This window comes from Salmo salar, chromosome ssa01 (genome assembly GCF_905237065.1).
Source record: "Salmo salar chromosome ssa01, Ssal_v3.1, whole genome shotgun sequence".
NCBI lineage: Eukaryota > Metazoa > Chordata > Actinopteri > Salmoniformes > Salmonidae > Salmo > Salmo salar.
Genome location: NC_059442.1, coordinates 38,730,384 through 38,748,091, shown reverse-complemented (window position 1 = coordinate 38,748,091; position 17,708 = coordinate 38,730,384). Strand labels below are relative to the sequence as shown.

The window sequence follows — 17,708 nt, the reverse complement described above, 5'->3', positions numbered from 1 at the left end:
TGACTGCAGCTGTACTACAGCACACCAAACACACACACACACACACACACACACACACTGTGTGGGGGGTCTCATAGCCTATTGGCTCTGATAGAGCTGGAAGGTGTCAATAGAATCTGGCAACACTGTCCACAGATCCCCATCCCCCACAGTCTGTAAAAATACTTATCACACTGGAAATGAAGGTGATGTAGGCCCTGGCTGGCTGTTGTGGGTTGGAAGTATAATGTAGGAATAATGTCATGTAATCTCCAATTCATTTTCTCTGTGTGATGTTTTGGAAACACTACACCGACACTTTCTATGACATGCTGTTTGTTTGGGCTAGGGAAAGGAGTCTCACACTGTTGTAATTTACAAGACAAAACCGGTGAACTGGACAGAGCTGAATGAAAGGCGGTCAGTCAGTGTGAATTGCGTTGGGGGTTGTTGTTCCCCTCAGAAAGCTTCTTTTTTTTTTTCACAAGGAGTCGTCCTCCATTGATAATTCACAGTAAACGGTTAGAGGGAAAGATCAGGAGAGAGTCAGAGTAAACTCCTCAGAGAGAGGATTCTAAATGTCAACAGAGAGCCGTTTAGGCCTGGCCTTAGATATGGAAATTCTGCCATGCCTGAGAGGACACAAGGCTGTTAGCTTCCTCTTATCAGGGGTTGTTGCCAATGGAAAACAATTGAATAGTGTGGTGACATGTCGGCCTACAGACCTACTTGATGGAAGAACTAGGCCACGGCTACATCCTAGTTATCCTATCGCTTGCTGCAGATATATGTTAAATGACTTGAAACACATGACTCAGACAAAGGAGATGATACGAAGGGCCGAGCACACCCCCATTCACATCGACGGGGCTGTAGTGGAGCGGTTCGAGAGCTTCAAATTCCTCAGTGTCCACATCACTAAGGACCTATCATGGTCCAAACACACCAACACAGTCGTGAAGAGGGCACGACAATTCCTTTTCCCCCTCAGGAAGCTGAAAAGATTTGGCATGGGCCCTCAGATATTCAAAAAGTTCTACAGCTGCACCATTGAGAGCATCTTGACTGGTTTCATCACCGCTTGGTATGGCAACTGCTTGGCATTCGACTGAGGCGCTACATATGGTAGTGTGTATACGGCCCAGTACATCACTGTGGCCGAGCTCCCTGCCATCCTGAAACTCTATACCAGGCGGTGTCAGAGGAAGACCATAAAAATTGTCAAAGACTCCAGCCACCCAAATCATAGACTGTTCTCACTGCACAGCAAGCGGTACTGGAGTACCAAGTCTGGACCAAAAGGCACCTGAACAGCTTCTACCTCCAAGCCATGAGACTGCTGAACAGTTAATCAAATGGCCACCCAGAATATTTGCATTGACCCCCCATTTTTGTTGCACTTTCTCTCGTTCACAGGCTCTATATACACTCACTGGACTCTAGCCACACACTCACATACTACTACACTGACACTCCAACACACACTATCCTGATTGCCTAGTCAATTTCACCCCTACCTACATGTACATGCAGTACTACCTCAATTACATTGACACGGTACCGGTACTCCTTGTATATAGCCTTGCTAATGTTATTTTATTGTGTAAGTATTTCTTTTTTTATTGCGCTTATTTGTCTTATTAACTCTGCATTGTTGGGAAAGTGCTCGCAAGTAAGAATTTCATGGTAAAGTCTACACCTGTTGTATTTGGTGCATGTGACATATAACATTCGATTTGAGTGTCTCTCATTCCCAAATGACAGAGTAAAGTTATCTTAACCAAGGGAATGCTGTGCTTTTCATGTTAACTATTTTCATTATGTGGTTGTTATCACAATGTTAGACCAGTCAAGGCCCGAGACAAAGGATGCCCTGATACTCCCCCGGAGCACGTGCTATCTGATACACAGTCGACTGACTCCCCCCGGAGCACGTGCTATCTGATACACAGTCGACTGACTCCCCCCGGAGCACGTGCTATCTGATACACAGTCGACTGACTCCCCCGGAGCACGTGCTATCTGATACACAGTCGACTGACTCCCCCGGAGCACGTGCTATCTGATACACAGTCGACTGACTCCCCCGGAGCACGTGCTATCTGATACACAGTCGACTGACTCCCCCGGAACACGTGCGATCAGTCAAGCCTTTCTAAATATGGATTAACAAAAGACAAAGGGAGAGCCTTATATTCCAAGAAACCTGTGTGGAGAAAAAGAATGCAAACAATGCAAAATACCAAACAGAAGCTTAGAGGGAAAGACAGCATGCAGGAAAAAGTCAGATATAGCATTGTATCCATGAGGGATGAATGTACAGAACATTCTCATCTGTGGGTAGAATGTTGTAGAGAACAGTGGGCCCCAGTAGTAGTTGATATTCATGGCAGTCTGCCATCTGAACTCTGTGCTCTTGGAGGGCTGGGGAGAAACCCGAGGAGCACGCAGCTCAGTGCCCCTTCCCTTGCTTGTGGCAGCAGCCTAAGATGGCTGCCAGAGCCTGGTGTAAACAAGGCAGAGAATGAAAGCGCTACATTTCTCCAGCGTGCATGCCAGGGGCTGCAGGGGCAGTACTAACCGAGAGTGTTGAGGGTGGAGTTAACTCCTTCCCTTCTCAAGCTTCCTCACGTTCAACATGAGAGAAGAATTACAGATGACTTTAAAAACATGAGGAGGAAATGAGGAATTATGCAATAAGGAATATAACAAGACTAGCTAACTTCAGCCGGGACGGAGAGAAAAAAACAAATCAAATCTGAAGGTGCTAGCATCAAACTAGAGGAGAAAACTGGTGACCTTATTGTCAGTGTCTCCAAAAACAACACCCCTCTATTTGTGCCCCACTAAACAGGGAAACCTGTGTGGAGATTTGGCGGTTAACTTCAGAATGGCTGCAGTAGGCTGCATCTCCAGGAGGGAGGGCCTTGAAAAGCAAATGTTAGGGTATTCTTTCCAAAGGGTATCAGCACTGGACAATTAAGAAACCAGATTTATTTATTTTTTGAAATGTTTTACAATAAATAATCTCTGCCAACCAATTTAAAACATTAATTTGATAAGAGGACAATTGGACATACATGTATACACACATTCTATTTAAATTAAAATGCACTAGTGGAAACAACACATATGATTAAATGCAGATGTAAAACGAGTAGGACGTTGCAGATCAGCCCTCAAAGGTGATTAAAAACAAAGAAAATACGCATTCAACATCGATTTATTTGCCCAGCTAACTATCAAATCAATTGAGTGAAGACGCTCTAAAAAGAGATCACAATAAAAAACTAAAAAACTACCTCAGCCTTTCCAGCTCCATTTTATTTTCTGAAAAATAAGGCGGGAGGACGAAGGAGAAAATAAGTGGGAATAAAAAAAAAAATGAAAAGGGGCAAATCAAATTCCTCTCTGCGCTGCGGCTGTGAGTCGCACAAAGAGGCAGGAGGGAGGCACACGCCTGCAGCTCCCAGCAGCTCATTCGCCAGAGAGGAATGTTTGAGTGCATACATTATCTGCTAAGGGGGCCCAGGGCTGTGAAAGATAGTGCTGACATCACCATCTATAAATGGCTGGGCTTTGAGACACTGGGAGGGAAAACAAAACCCTTTCCCCACACACACTTCCCCTCCCCCTAGAAACAGCATGTGTGAGTCTCGACCAGATGAAAGTGGTTTGCTTGTTTCTATGAGAATAAAGGAAGCTGGGGTTTCAAAGCTGACCTGTGATTTTTGTGCATTTGTAAACAATCTGCTAACGTTATATGTTACAAATACTTTGATACACCGAATACGTCCAGGCATGTCATGCACATTGTTTTGTTGCTATTCGGGTAATGTAGTATTACCTCCAGTAATGCAAAGTTACAAAAGCAAGCAACATTGTATTCGACGCAACGAAAAAACAAGTATTGAATCGAAGCACGACGCAAATGTACCAAAAATAGAGAATCTGTGTAAGGGGAAAACATCGTCCTTCCAGCGCACGCAGGGTTAACCACCAGTCTGTCGTCTCTCTCCCTCCCTCCCTCCCCCCTTTGTGTCCGCAGCACATTCCTGAATAAATGATGTTTTGAACAAGGCTGGTAACCCATGGCAACAGCAGAGCAGAGGCACTGCAGAGTAACCTTTGGGAAGGCTGTATTTTCATCCGCTGTAAACTTTTCCTGACTGGGGAGAATGGGGAATGGGAGGGGGGAGACAGGCTGGCATCCCTTGCTGGCCAACAGAAGGAAAACATACTGATGTGATTTGAGAGAATGTAAGCTGAAACAGTCCACTGAAAGCCTGGCCTCTCCAGACTGGGTTTGTTTGAGGAGAGAAATGGGGTTGGGATTATATTTCTACACTGTAATGGAAGAACATTCATAATCATGTAGCTACTGTTATGAGCAGTTATATGTTTGTTCTCTGGAGGTAAATGTGTCACGAGGTGCTGGAATGAACTGTTTAAGTGGTTATGCAGGGCAATAACACAACATCCCCTTTAAACTCGTTAAAAAAAAACTACATTCTACAGTTTTTTTATTTTATTTATTTAACTAGGCAAGTCAGTTAACAACAAATTCTTATTTACAATGAGGGCCTACCCCGGCCAAACCCTAACTGGAGGACGACGGGCCAGTTGTGCGCCGCCTTATGGGACAATACCCCAAGAAATTATGCAATTCATCATTCAAGACATCAGAGATATCAGTCAACCACTTAAATTGAGGATAGACACAACATCTGGTGAATGTGGAACAGAGGGGTCTGTCTGTGACACCAGCAGGAACTCTTTCGCTTGGCCTCCCCTCCTAGGTCTATGTGATGGAGCAGAAACCCCCTGCAATTTCATCGACACCAGCCTTCCTCCTACTCCCAATGACACTGCACACGCTCTGTTCGGCTTGGCACGAACAGCCACGGACGTACGTTCACAATGCTCATATTTTTCAATCCTGTATTTGAGCCGATTAGATGTGATCAGTGCAATTCTTAGAAGTTGCAAAGGGAGGGCATATACATAGACACTTTCATTAAAATGTCTGAAGAAAATGAGGTCCCTTTTCAGTTGACATTCAGCATTTTTTCACCAGACAAGCTATAAGTATAGAAGGTGTTATCAACTAAACCGATTCTGGGATTTCACGCAACATATCAGCTATTCCAGACGCAATCTAGCGAGAGGCTAGAGTTCGTTACCTCAGGTAATTCAGAGGTCTGAAGGAGAGAAAAGAGACAGTGTTTTGCACTCAGAATGAAGGCGGTGGTGGTACGACGTGAGTGTGTGTGTGTCTGTGTGAGGCTGCATTTGAATCTAACGAGTGAGGAGTCTTGTGAATTCTAAACAGGTGGAGAGCAAGAGAGGGAGAGATCCTTCCCTGAGGGGTGTCTGGGTGAGTAGGTGCCTCTGCTCCCTCCTTTGCATGCACACTGCAACCTGAAACCTAAAGTATTGAGACAGCCAAAGGCACCTTAACCATGGAAGGGCTGCTCTGTTCTGTTTTAGCATGACAATAGAGACATGTTCCATCCCAAACCAGGTGCTTTGTTGCCTCACAGCACCTGGGATAGACAGGCCAATGGAAACTGAGGCACTGCAATGCACCATTAGATGGGTAGCTACGATTCAATGCCTCAATCCCAGCCTACGGTTTCTATAGGCCTGTTTTTGTTGGGGGTGTGCGCATGTTGGTAAATAGAGAGATTATTTTGGATATACTATAGTCGGAAAATGCCGCCTGGGAGATGAAAAAAGAAAGATTGAGTGAGAAAATGAGTGTGAGATTTGTATTTCTATCAGACTTGGAGAAAGGGTGGGGGGGTGTCGCTTACTCACTCAGACAGCCGCTTTCTCTATTCCAACTGATGAGCCAATTTGTGTGAACCAAATTTGAGAAACTCGACACTAACAACCCCGTTTTCCTCTGGCGTACAACCAATTATTTTGACCATAGTATTCCCCAGGCGGTAAAAACCCTACTTGGAAACAGGGACGGTAACCAGGACAGAGTATTCAAAACTAACTACGGCAGTCGGTCAGAGCATTACATAGAAGACAGGAGTCTCTGAGGATAAATCCTACTCACCTCTCCATCTACAGAACCACCTCATAACCCACCGACGAGCAGGGATGATACTGTACAAAGGCCGCCACCTCCAACAACCCCAGGCTGGAGGACAGACCCCATCTAAATTCAGACACGTCAGACCAATGTTAAGGCCGAGGCTACATCTGGACTGCTGCCTTCACATTACCAAATACTCCTCAACGGGCGTATCAAAGCTCTTCTCCATTTCCAGTATATGTACATCGGTTGGTTCTCTTGGGAAAAGGATACTAGTTTGTGACATGTTTCCGGGACATACATAGCAGCCATGGTCTTAGTCTCTTCCGAGCTCACGTACAGAAGGCTCTAGTTGAGCCTGGTTGGTATTTATGGGGCTATCTGACCTCCCAGTCTCTACCTGCTCTATGCGCTCCATGGCACAGAGCCACGTGGGATTGGGAACCACGCTGCCTGCTGCAGACTGTGTGTACATACGACCATTTGTCTCCGTAACCCAGAGCAGCGCTAGGTTAGCAGCGCTAGGCTCGACTCACAGCTACATAACAGCCATGCACCAACCGTGCTATATCTATCTATCTATATTATTACCGGCCAATGGAAGTGAGGAACCGTGTCCAATGACCGCCTGCCTGCTGCATTGTAAACGAGGAATACCTTCCCTTGGGCTATACTGAGGCATGTGCAATCATTTTCAGACAGAAGCACACACACACGCAGCGTAAACATGGGGAAATCGTAGTGCTGCTTGAGCATGCACCAATACTACAACCATCAGAAAGATGAGCTGTCGTTAGTGAGAAGCATGCCGTAACAGCTGACTGTTATAAGCACAAGGAGGAGAGCAACATGGCATTCAATGCCAACTTGTTGAGGCCTCTTTTTCTTGTCTTGCCGAGAGGCACAGCCGTTGAAATTGTGGGCATATCCAATGCAAGGAACTTATTTGCCATTCAGATAGATGCAACTAAGTGATACTCATTTGGGGGGGGAATCTGTCGATGTGCCCTTGAGCAAGAAACTTAACCCTAATTGCTCTTGTAAGTTGCTCTGGACAAGTGTGTGTCTGCTGAATGACTAAAATGCTCATTTAAAATGGAAAAATATTTAAGCAGGGATCATCCCTGTAGAATGTAAAGCAATGTTAATTTGACATAGTGAAAGATGTTATGAATAAACATGGAATCATCTGATATATATAAATATATTTGAGTACATGGTTAATTTGGCTTTGTAGCAAGGTGTGTGCGTAATAAACACATTTGAATATAAAACACTTTTGAACCAGATCTTAATATCAAGGTTGTCATGTCCAATTAGATCAAATCTTATGTTAGGGATAACATTGTAAATTGTTAAAATGCTATGGTTGAGAAATATACTGATGGACACCAAAACTAAAGGAATTATTCATTATACCTCAGTGACCCAGATTTTGTAACAGTCTAAACTTGTTAAATAAACTGACATTTCACCAAGGGTTAATATCAATGGAATTTATTACAATTTACTCAGCTCCAAGGCACATTACAAGTCTTCTGTACCTACAGAAATGTATAAACAAACAGTTTACGTTCATGTACAGCATTTTGCTCTACCTTTTTAAGCATCCGTGCATCATCAAAACAAACTGGAAGAGAAATGAATAACACGTAGTAAAAATATTTTCGATCACAAGATGAAGAGATATTTGCTGTAAAAAATATAAAAAATTAAAGATATGAAATAAAATAAGGAAGAGAAGAAGAAAAAAATCCCCATATTGATTCGTACCCAATACAGGAGTTAGGGCAATGTAACCTGTTATTGGATATTCACGATGAGTAGTTTAATTTTACAGACATATATTCATTGGGAGTAGAAACTGGCCTTTTTATAATGAGAGAAGTGCATTAATTGGAAGGAATAAAACTGCAGCAGTGATTATAAAGTTAGTGCTTTAACTCGTCACTGCCACCCAAATACAACACTACTACCCGTCAACACACCCTCCATAACATTAGGCGACATGACATCACATGTTCCTTTGTTTAAAAAAAAACAGACATGAGGTGGAGAACGTCTCTGTACATCGACTATTTTTGTCCGTTTTGAGTAATCACACGTGTATATATTCGACTAAAATTCACGTTTCTATGGGAAGCCATAGATCACATCTATGGGTCTCGCTCCTTTTTTACCTTAACGTCCCCAGCTAATATTGTTGCTATCTCACCTTGCATGAACGCCCAAGGCACATTAGAACCTACCAGGGGGCATTTCTCTCCGCTAGGACAATACACCTCGCCAGTTGCTCCCTGCGCTTTGATGCTCTCTCGAGAACAAGGGAAACAGAATTTATGGTTGGGAACTGACGGACACTGAACGAAATGGGTATCCTCTAAACGTTCGTGGCAAATGGTACAACACAGAGGTCCGTTGTTTGCCATGGGAGAATCTGGAATGTTTTGCGAGTGGACCTGATCCATGCCAGAATGCGCATTGGACTGAGACGGAGTCCCGGCCAGATTGAGCTCTCCGTTACGGGAAGCCAAACGCCTCTGCCCAGAAACAGAGGCTGGGGAGACTGGGCTGCTGCTGTTATGCCTGGTGGATGTTGTAGAGTGAACAGAGTTGTTGTCCTTCGGAGAGTGCGCATTGCCCAACGTGTCCGCGACAGACATGAGCGCGGCCATTGGAGACTGTCCATTCTGGGGCGCAGATTCAGGGGGTGTGGCGCGACTTGAGTGAACAGAATGGCCAGGGCCAAGCGGCGGAGGTCCCCCGTGTGAGGCACCGAATGATCCGGATGCCATGGTCAGTTTTAACGCCTCGCTCTGGTTGGCCATCCACTGCTGCCTCTGTTGTTCCTGTTCAGATAGTTTCAGCGCGCTCTCTGCAGAGTCAGGTTCTGGGGAGGCTTTACGCTTACGCACGCCAGTCCTCGGTGCACTCGTAGATGGCAAGGCACGAGGGATGTTGACCAAAGCAGTGGGCAGCAATGGGCAGCTGGCATCGATGTAGGGCTGAGGCAACATTTCAACCCCCAGCCCCTCTTTAAAGAATCGGACGGATTCGGGCAACAAATCACCCAGGAGTCGCCAGTCCCCCGAACCATGCTTTTTCTCATACTCCAAATATTTAAAGCCCGAGGAAAGCCCTCTGCCAAAGTCTTTCATGCAGTCCTGATACATTTGTTTGGCCACCCCTGATGCGCTGGAAAATATATTACCAGATCCATTTGGGTATTCGACAAATATTTTCAATTCATAGTCCATTCCAGGCTTTGACACTGCATCGAAAGCAAACACCCTACCCACGAGTGAATGATCCTTTTTAAATCTCACATCAAACGGGGAGCTGTTCGAAAGAGTAACCAAAGTGTCCCTTACTATTTTGGGTTTGTTTCCCCAGTCTTCGTTTCTGTTCCTTAAACTTTCACTGAGCTCAGCCAAAGCTTCTGCGTTACGCTGTTTCTCTTTCAGATCCCTCTCTTGGTCAGTGCTTGACACAGAACCTGGTCGTTTACCTTGTTCTGACATGGACTGAGCGGCCATGGACAAAGAGGGTCCCACAATGGATGGAGGAGGGGGGCGGCTGGACAGGCTATGCGGGGCTATGGTTGTTGCCGAGGAGGGTCCATTCAACATGGTCTGTGGGAGAAGGTTGGGGGGAACGTTCATTTGTCCTGGGACCGCAGCGAGACCGTGGCTCCGACGGGAGTTCGGGCTCTGTCGGTTCAGTTCTGGGGGACCATCGTCCGGTTTGGGGAACCCATTTGGACCGCTCATTCCATTGGGAAGTCTGCTGGCATGGGCGCCAATACTGGAGTAGTCAAAGCGAGGTCTTTCCGCACTCAGAGAGTAGCGGTCCATCCCCGACTGTTGTTGTTTGGAGGGTCCGTCCACATGGCTGATTTGCACCGTCTCCTTGGCTGATATTGCCGACTGTGTTTTGACTGTGGGCGGCGGTGGTGGACCGGGGGATCTCCCCCCTTGGAAACCATGAGCTCGTTTGAGGTGGCGTGCAGTTTCGATAACAAACTCGATCCGATCCGCACCTTCATAATTCACACAACCCCTGCACACTGCCTCCGTAAAATCCCAAATCATAGCCCATGGCATACGGGGTAAATCGCACAGGTAACATGACTGTCTCCGTGATGAAGATACTTGTGCAGAAGACATGTTTAATGTCCCTTGCCTTGGTCCTTTTCCCCCAGATTATTCGTTTGGAATTCTTTTCAGTCCGTGAATTTGCCACACAAAAGAAACCCTCTTCTCCTACTCGTCTTCTGACTTCTGATGCCAGTGACGTGCAGTGTTGGGTTGTAGGAATGAAATTCGCTTTAAACGCGCTTCACATCCTGACTTAGTTTGTGATTTGAAATGTTGATTGTGCCTCCACGTCTCCTCTCCCCACTTGGAATGCCACCTGGCTGGAGCAGTGACGCAAGCACCACGTTCCGCAGTTCCTTTGAAACAAATGACATGCCACTTGTTGCTTTCCAAACGCGCAAACTCAAACCACTCCCTCCTAATCTTCTGAATGGACTGGGAGCTAGGCTACACGAGCGCACGATGCTGACCAAATTACATGCAGCAGAATACGGGTCTGTACAATATGGGCATTTGAATGAGATATAATCATTATACCATTCATTATTATTATTAAATAAACATTTATTCTGTTTCAAACAGGTTACTTTTGCTTATGTCAGCTAAACTAAACCTTCAATATGATAAAATAATTTATGATAATGAAACAAACTAATTTATTATGCGTCGTGCTTGCAATGCAGCGACAGAATAATACATTATTTTATATCAAACTACTCACTGAATCAAACAAAACGTCTGGTTAAAATTCAAACGCCTGGCTATAGTCTACCTTTATGTAATCCAGTTAATTTCTGACCAAAATATGCTACTAATCTGATTGAATTTGGCAGCCTATTCATTCCAATAGATATGAGCGATTACAATAACCGGTGTACTGTATAAGATTTATTGTTATTTTTTTAGCGCACTGGCTAAAATAAATCGCGGTTGCTCAGCAATATCCTCTGTAATAATTACACTGGGCTAGTTGAGCACGAGTTAGGGGTTCCCTACATGTTGATTGTTAACCTATGTACAGACAAGCATAGTCTGCACTGCGCCCCATCCATCCCCCCCTTTCCCCAGTCTCCCCTTCCTGATTAACAACACCCAGTAGGCAGGCGAGCAGAATTTTCCTTTATACAACTGGAAGACGAGAGAGGGAAGAAAAACAACGTAAGGCAGCAGAGGGAGGGAGGAAGAAAAGTCATATATTGCAGTCTACACATACCGCTGGCACAGTACTGCATGGTGGTGGTGGTGTGGTCCCTCCGTCCAGCCAAGAAGGGGCCAAGTATGGCCTCGGTCAAGAAAGAGTCAGCGCCATGCCGCCGCTTTCCCAAAACAATGTTGCTTTCACTGTACCGTGCTTTTAGGCTAAGTGGGTACTGTGTGCACATTGGTGAGTAGTTGTAAATACTGTGTTTTGAGTACAGCACAGACTGTAATTACAAACACTGATAATGTCTCTGATGTCACTGTATATGAAATATGCGACGTATGTATGATGCAAAGTCAGACCAAATTAAATGATTGCACTTCAACATATTAACTGCCTTCCTTAACTATATACCCAATATAAAATCATCAGCAATACATGCTTTTTCTCCCAGCCCACACAGTGGTGGGGGAAGCTAGAAACAACAACAGGACTAGAAGAAAAGATGGATTGGTGTTTTTCCTTCAGTCTGTGCCAGACAGATCAGGCTCTATGACTACCAGCAGCAGGCAGCAGCTGAGGTTGTTATGTGGACAACTGTCACTTTATTTGTGCTCCAGGGATTGTGAAGGACAGGCAAATGAAAGAGGCAGCCATCATCAGTCAACAGAATTGGAGCAGATAAAGACCTGGGCCGGGGAAGAGAAAAGTCTGTTTGTTCCATTTACTCCAACACTATCAATAGTTGTGCCTGATGAGTGTGGAGCACAATCTTCCAGTTCTAAAAAGGTCTGAATGATCCTAAAAGCATGTGGCAAAAGTGTTGTAGACATATGGATAGAATTAAAACATAAGCCTATAAGAAAACTATGCCACATCAACTAACTAACATATATCCATCCATGTAAGTGGTAGTTCTGTCGTTTAAATATCATCTGCAGAGCTCAACATCGCGGCAATGTTAAAATCAGCTAATTCTGCCTCAGACGACTTCAAAAACAACCAGATACATAACTCTACACACTGTCTGCCTGAGTACCAGCCTCGAGCTCCCCTCCTTCCTGAAAGGATCCTGTGCAATCCCCACGGTCCCTCATGCATACACTGAGCTGCTCACACTGAGCTGCTCACACACCAACTTGATCTCTCTCTCTCGCTCTCCCTCTTTGTGGAAAATTTTGCGGGGCCCACACAGTCAAGCGCAGGGGTTAATTTTTTGCTTCCGCTAAGCACCTGGCAAGTTGCCAGACAGATGAATTCTGGGAAAAGGTGAGACTTGCCAAGTACAAACTGCCAACATTAAGCAGGCCTGACAGCTCCTCTTTTCCTCCAAACTTGGCAGCAGTTCAAAGTGCTCTTTCATTTGAGATGTTGGCAGACTGCCAGCAGCATGCAGATACAGTGCATTCGGAAAGTATTCAGACGCCTTGACTATTTCCACATTGTGGAAAAAGCCTTATTCAGCCTTCTTCTAAAATATATTAAATTGTTTTCCCCCCTCATCAATCTACACACAATACCCCATAATGACAAAGCAAAACCTGGTTGTTAGAAATTGTTGCACATTTAAAAAAAACAATTAAAACAGAAATCACATTATTCACAAGTACTCAGACCTTTTACTCAGTACTTTGTTGAAGCACCTTTGGCAGCAATTACAGCCTTGAGTCTTCTTGGGTATGACACTCCAAGCTTGGCACACTTGTATTTGGGGAGTTTCTTCCATTCTTCTCTGCATTTCCTCTCAAGCTCTGTCAGGTTGGATGGGGAGCATCGCTGCTCAGCTATTTTCAGGTCTCTCCAGAGATGTTCGATTGGGTTCAAGTCCGGGCTCTGCCTGGGCCACTCAAGGACATTCAGAGAGTTGTCCTGAAGCCACTCCTGTGTTGTATTGGCTGTGTGCTTAGGGTCATTGTCCTGTTGGAAGACGAACCTTCACCCCAGTCTGAGGTCCTGAACGTTCTGGAGCAGGTTTTCATCAAGGATCTCTCTGTACTTTGCTTTGTTCATCTTTCCCTCGATCATGACTAGTCTCCCAGTCCCTGCTGCTGAAAAACATCCCCACAGCATGATGCTGCCACCACGCTTCACTGTAGGGATGGTGCCAGGTTTCCTCCAGACGTGACGCTTGGCATTCAGGCCAAAGAGTTCAATCTTGGTTTCATCAGACCAGAGAATATTGTTTCTAATGGTCAGAGTCTTTAGGTGCCTTTTGTCAAACTCCAAGCGGGCTGTCGTATGCCTTTTACTGAGGACCGGCTTCTGTTTGGCCACTCTACCATAAAGGTCTGATTGGTAGAGTGCTGCAGATATGGTTGACCTTCTGGAAGGTTCTCCCATCTCCACAGAGGAACTCTGGAGATCTGTCAGAATGACCATCGGATTCTTGGTCACCTCCCTGACCAAGGCCCTTCTCCCCCATTGCTCAGTTTTCCTGGGCGGCCAGCTCTAGGAAGAGTCTTGGTGGTTCCAAACTTCTGATGGAGGCCACGTTGTTCTATGGGACCTTCAATGCTGCAGACATTTTTTGGTACCCTTCCCCAGTCCAATCAATAGAGTTTACCACAGGTGGACTCCAATCAAGTTGTAGAAACATCTCAAGGATGATCAATGGAAACAGGATGCACCTGAGCTCAATATCAAGTCTCATAGCAAAGGGTCTGAATACTTCTGTAAATAAGGTGTGCTTTTTTTTAAATAAATGTGCAAAATGTCTAAACCTGTTTTCGCTTTGTCATTATGGGATATTGTGTATAGATTGATGGAGGAAAAACATAAATTCAATCCATTTTAGAATAAGGCTGTAACGTAACAAAATATGGAATAAGTCAAGGGGTCTGAGCACTTTCCGAATGCACTGTAGACTACTTTACCTACTCTCTCCTCTCACTCTCAGATGGAGCTGATAAATGCCGCTGTCGTTGTCATGGGGATCATTCTCAGCTAGGTGACAGACCGGAGTGGTCCAGTGAATAACTGCATCTACTTTTCTCTTTCTCTCTCCTTTGCTCTTTCCTTTTATGCAAATACTCTTTACAATCACACACACACACAACTTGTTAACTTACGCTGTTCTTAGAGTTGAGAAAATACAGCCTTTATCCCTTTAATGCTGAAATTGTAAAGGTCTTTGAAAAACATTGTCCCTATTGTCCTTTGCTCTGTTTTAAACATACTATATGCCAATAATATACACTACCATTCAAAAGTTTAGGGTCACTTAGAAATGTCCTTGTTTTTGAAAGAAAAGCACATTTTTGGTCCATTAAAATAACATCAAATTGATCAGAAATACAGTGTAGACATTGTTAATGTTGTAAATTACTATTGTAGCTGGAAACGGCTGATTTTTAATGGATTATCTACATAGGCGTACAGAGGCCCATTATCAGAAACCATCACTCCTGTGTTCCAATGGCACATTGTGTTAGCTAATCCAAGTTTATCATTTTAAAAAGGCCAATTGATAATTAAAAAACCCTTTTGCAATTATGTTAGCACAGCTGAAAACTGTTGTTCTGATTAAAAAAGCAATAAAACTGTCCTTCTTTAGACTAGTTGAGCATCAGCATTTGTGGGTTCGATTACAGGCTCAAAATGGCCAGAAACAAAGCCCTTTCTTCTGAAACTCGTCAGTCTATTCTTGTTCTGAGAAATGAAGGCTATTCCATACGAGAAATTTCATTTCTCAGAACAAGAACAGACTGACGAGTTTCAGAAGAAAGTTCTTTGTTTCTGGCCATTTTGAGCCTGTAATCGAACCCACAAATGCTGATGCTCCAGATACTCAACTAGTCTAAAGAAGACCAGTTTTATTGCTTCTTTAATCAAGACAACAGTTTACAGCTTTGCTAACATAATTGCAAAAGGGTTTTCTAATGATCAATTAGCCTTTTAAAATTATAAACACTGATTAGCTAACACAACGTGCCATTGGAACACAGGAGTGATGGTTGCTGATAACGGGCCTCTGTACGCCCATGTAGATATTCAATTTTTTTTAAATCATCAATTTCCAGCTACAACATTAACAATGTCTACACTGTATTTCTCATCAAATTTATGTTATTTTAATGGACCAAAAAATAGCTTTTCTTTCAAAAACAAGAATTTCTCAGTGACCCCAAACTTTTGAATGGTAGTGTACATATTAGTCTATGAAATAATCACAGTCAAAGATTGATGGGCAAAATTTGGGAGGTTAAATTCAAAGACAAAAGATATCCAATGATTCTTTCAAATCCTGAAAAAAAAATGACTGACCACAATTTTTTTTTCTTTCTCCCTTACCTGGATTGCGCTGGTTGCTGGCAGCCGTCGTTGGGCGTTGCTATGGCAGCCCTAGCAGAAGATTGCTGCTGCACACCTCTGGTTGCCAAGCTGCTGCTGTTGTTAGGGATAGCCTCCAGAAGTCTGCCATTTCCTGCAGAGACAGAGAGACACCAGCAATCAGCCACTCAGTCTCAGACACCTGCCTCAGCTCAGTCAGCACTTTATCTCCCCCCTCTCTCAGTATTCCACACAGGGACACAGGAATTCACATCGCACAATGAGCTGATTGCTTCACAGGGCCTCTTCATACATTTTCATCACAAATCTCTTTCTTCTGTAGATCATTTGCTATACAATGGTGTGTTCATATTCTAGATTAAAGATTTGTCACACAGAAATTGTATCAATATCTATTGTTGGATCCAAATGGCTTTTCTCTCTAGGCTAACTAGTTCATGAGTAAAAGGCAGATGGATGATATTGGTTGTATTCATAGTCATTGTCATCAATGTATTGGAATGCTTAGCTCAGTCAGGGGTATGACACCCATAGAAACTAAGAATACAGAGAGAAAGTGAAATCAGTTAAATAAACATATGGATAACATATGGTTAGAACAGTCTGCCTGTCTGGTACAGGGGTAGGCAACCCTGGTCCTGGAGTGCAACAGGCACTTCATGTTTTTGATTTAAACGACCTGGAAGACCAGATGTGTTGAATTTAGGCAATCACTGAACTGGTCAATTAGCTCAGTTGGTCAGGTGTAGTGCCTAGTTGGAACAAAATCCTAGCCCTGGTCTGTATGGTCTAGCTAGCATAATCATTTCCTCTGGTCAAAGGAGAAAGGTCTCTTCCCACTTAAAACAATATTGACTCCAACCAGACAGGAAGCGAGAGGTTTTACTCCGCCCAAAATCTGTCAATGAAAATAAGCCTATGAAGTGAGGAATTTTGGGATGGAGGTCAATGAGTGTCGAATACATGTAAAAAAAATAAAAATAAATAAGTCTATGATTTTCTAAGTGAGGCTCATTTGATGGAATTGAAGTTTCGTAACGGTTAGGTTGTTACAAATGCACTGATATAAGTGGACGCACGTGGTATTTCGGCAACTTTGGAAAAAAAGAGACTACAGCATCTTGGACTTGTGCCTGTTGTCATAGAGAAAGATAGGAGGACTCATCAAGGATATAACCCGTTCTGGCACGGACATTGCCATTGAGGGCTTCCACCATTTTAAAGTAGTTAACTGGGTGAGTTTGGAGACATCAGCCAATGAAAAAGAAAATGGACTACTTTAAAACGGAGATAGCCTCAAAAGGCACTGCCATGCTGTCACAGATGCTATGATGATATAGATGAAGCTGAGTCCTCTCTCTCTATGGTCTGTTCACACGCATATCTGCCCTCTCATTGGCTAGAATGGTCCCACCTGATCTCACCTCCTCCCACCTGCCTTCAATCTGATGTATTTCCATTGTTAGAGTGTTCCGTTGACTATCTCGTCAATATAATAGACAATCTTTGCTCTAACATGCTGTCCTCTATAGCTCAGTTGGTAGAGCATAGTGCTTGCAACACCAGGATACTGGGTTCAATTGCCGGGACCATCCGTATGTAAGAATGACTAAATCGCTTTGGATTTTTTTTAAGTGTCTGCTAAATGGCATATATTTAACATTATCATACTAAGTTGAATCAAGTAGGACGAAAAGCAATTGAATGGAATTGCATGGTAACAAACTTCCTTCACCACCACAACAAATATAATGATTCTGAGCAGAGTGAAGTGCTTATTAAAATATAGTTACAGCTGGATGTTGTGCAACATCATGTCTCACTGGATAATGCCAGCAAATATTCAAACAAACAAAGCAATATACTTGCAAAACCGCAAAGAATTCTGCCAACTCATTTCAAACAAAGCAATGTGGTGCATAGATATATAATATATTGCTCCCACACTGTGCAATACCCTTTCTTTTGGTTTAGTACCTGGGAATGTTGTTCACCAGACACTGGGGGGAGGGGACTACGACAACACTGCTGAATGAAAGGATTGGTCACCTGATTGGTGCCCTCCATTAGCTAGTAATGCATGCCCCACCACACCCCCTGCTGACCATCAGCTGCAGCCCAGGCCATGGCAGGTAAGGGCACCAGGCTAATA

General features: G+C 44.0%; 2 protein-coding genes and 1 long non-coding RNA gene across 4 annotated transcripts in view; 1 reads left to right on the top strand and 2 right to left on the bottom strand.

Annotated features, from left to right (window-relative positions):
• The window catches only part of kiaa0586 (KIAA0586 ortholog), a 114,562-nt gene that overhangs the window by 83,779 nt on the left and 13,075 nt on the right, over positions 1-17,708 (bottom strand). For both annotated transcript variants that reach the window (XM_014194643.2, XM_014194653.2), the window contains exon 9: positions 15,557-15,689. In XM_014194643.2, coding sequence (XP_014050118.2) covers positions 15,557-15,689 — 133 coding nt within the window. The remainder of the gene's footprint in view (positions 1-15,556; positions 15,690-17,708) is intronic.
• Positions 7,510-12,702, bottom strand: irf2bpl (interferon regulatory factor 2 binding protein-like). The gene has a single exon (XM_014194694.2). The coding sequence runs from the start codon at positions 10,192-10,194 to the stop codon at positions 8,185-8,187; it is 2,010 nt and encodes a 669-aa protein (XP_014050169.1). The 5' UTR covers positions 10,195-12,702; the 3' UTR covers positions 7,510-8,184.
• On the top strand, positions 13,650-16,560 carry LOC123742934 (uncharacterized). Its single transcript, XR_006769800.1, has 2 exons — positions 13,650-14,213; positions 15,581-16,560. It is a non-coding gene; the product is annotated as an uncharacterized lncRNA (long non-coding RNA).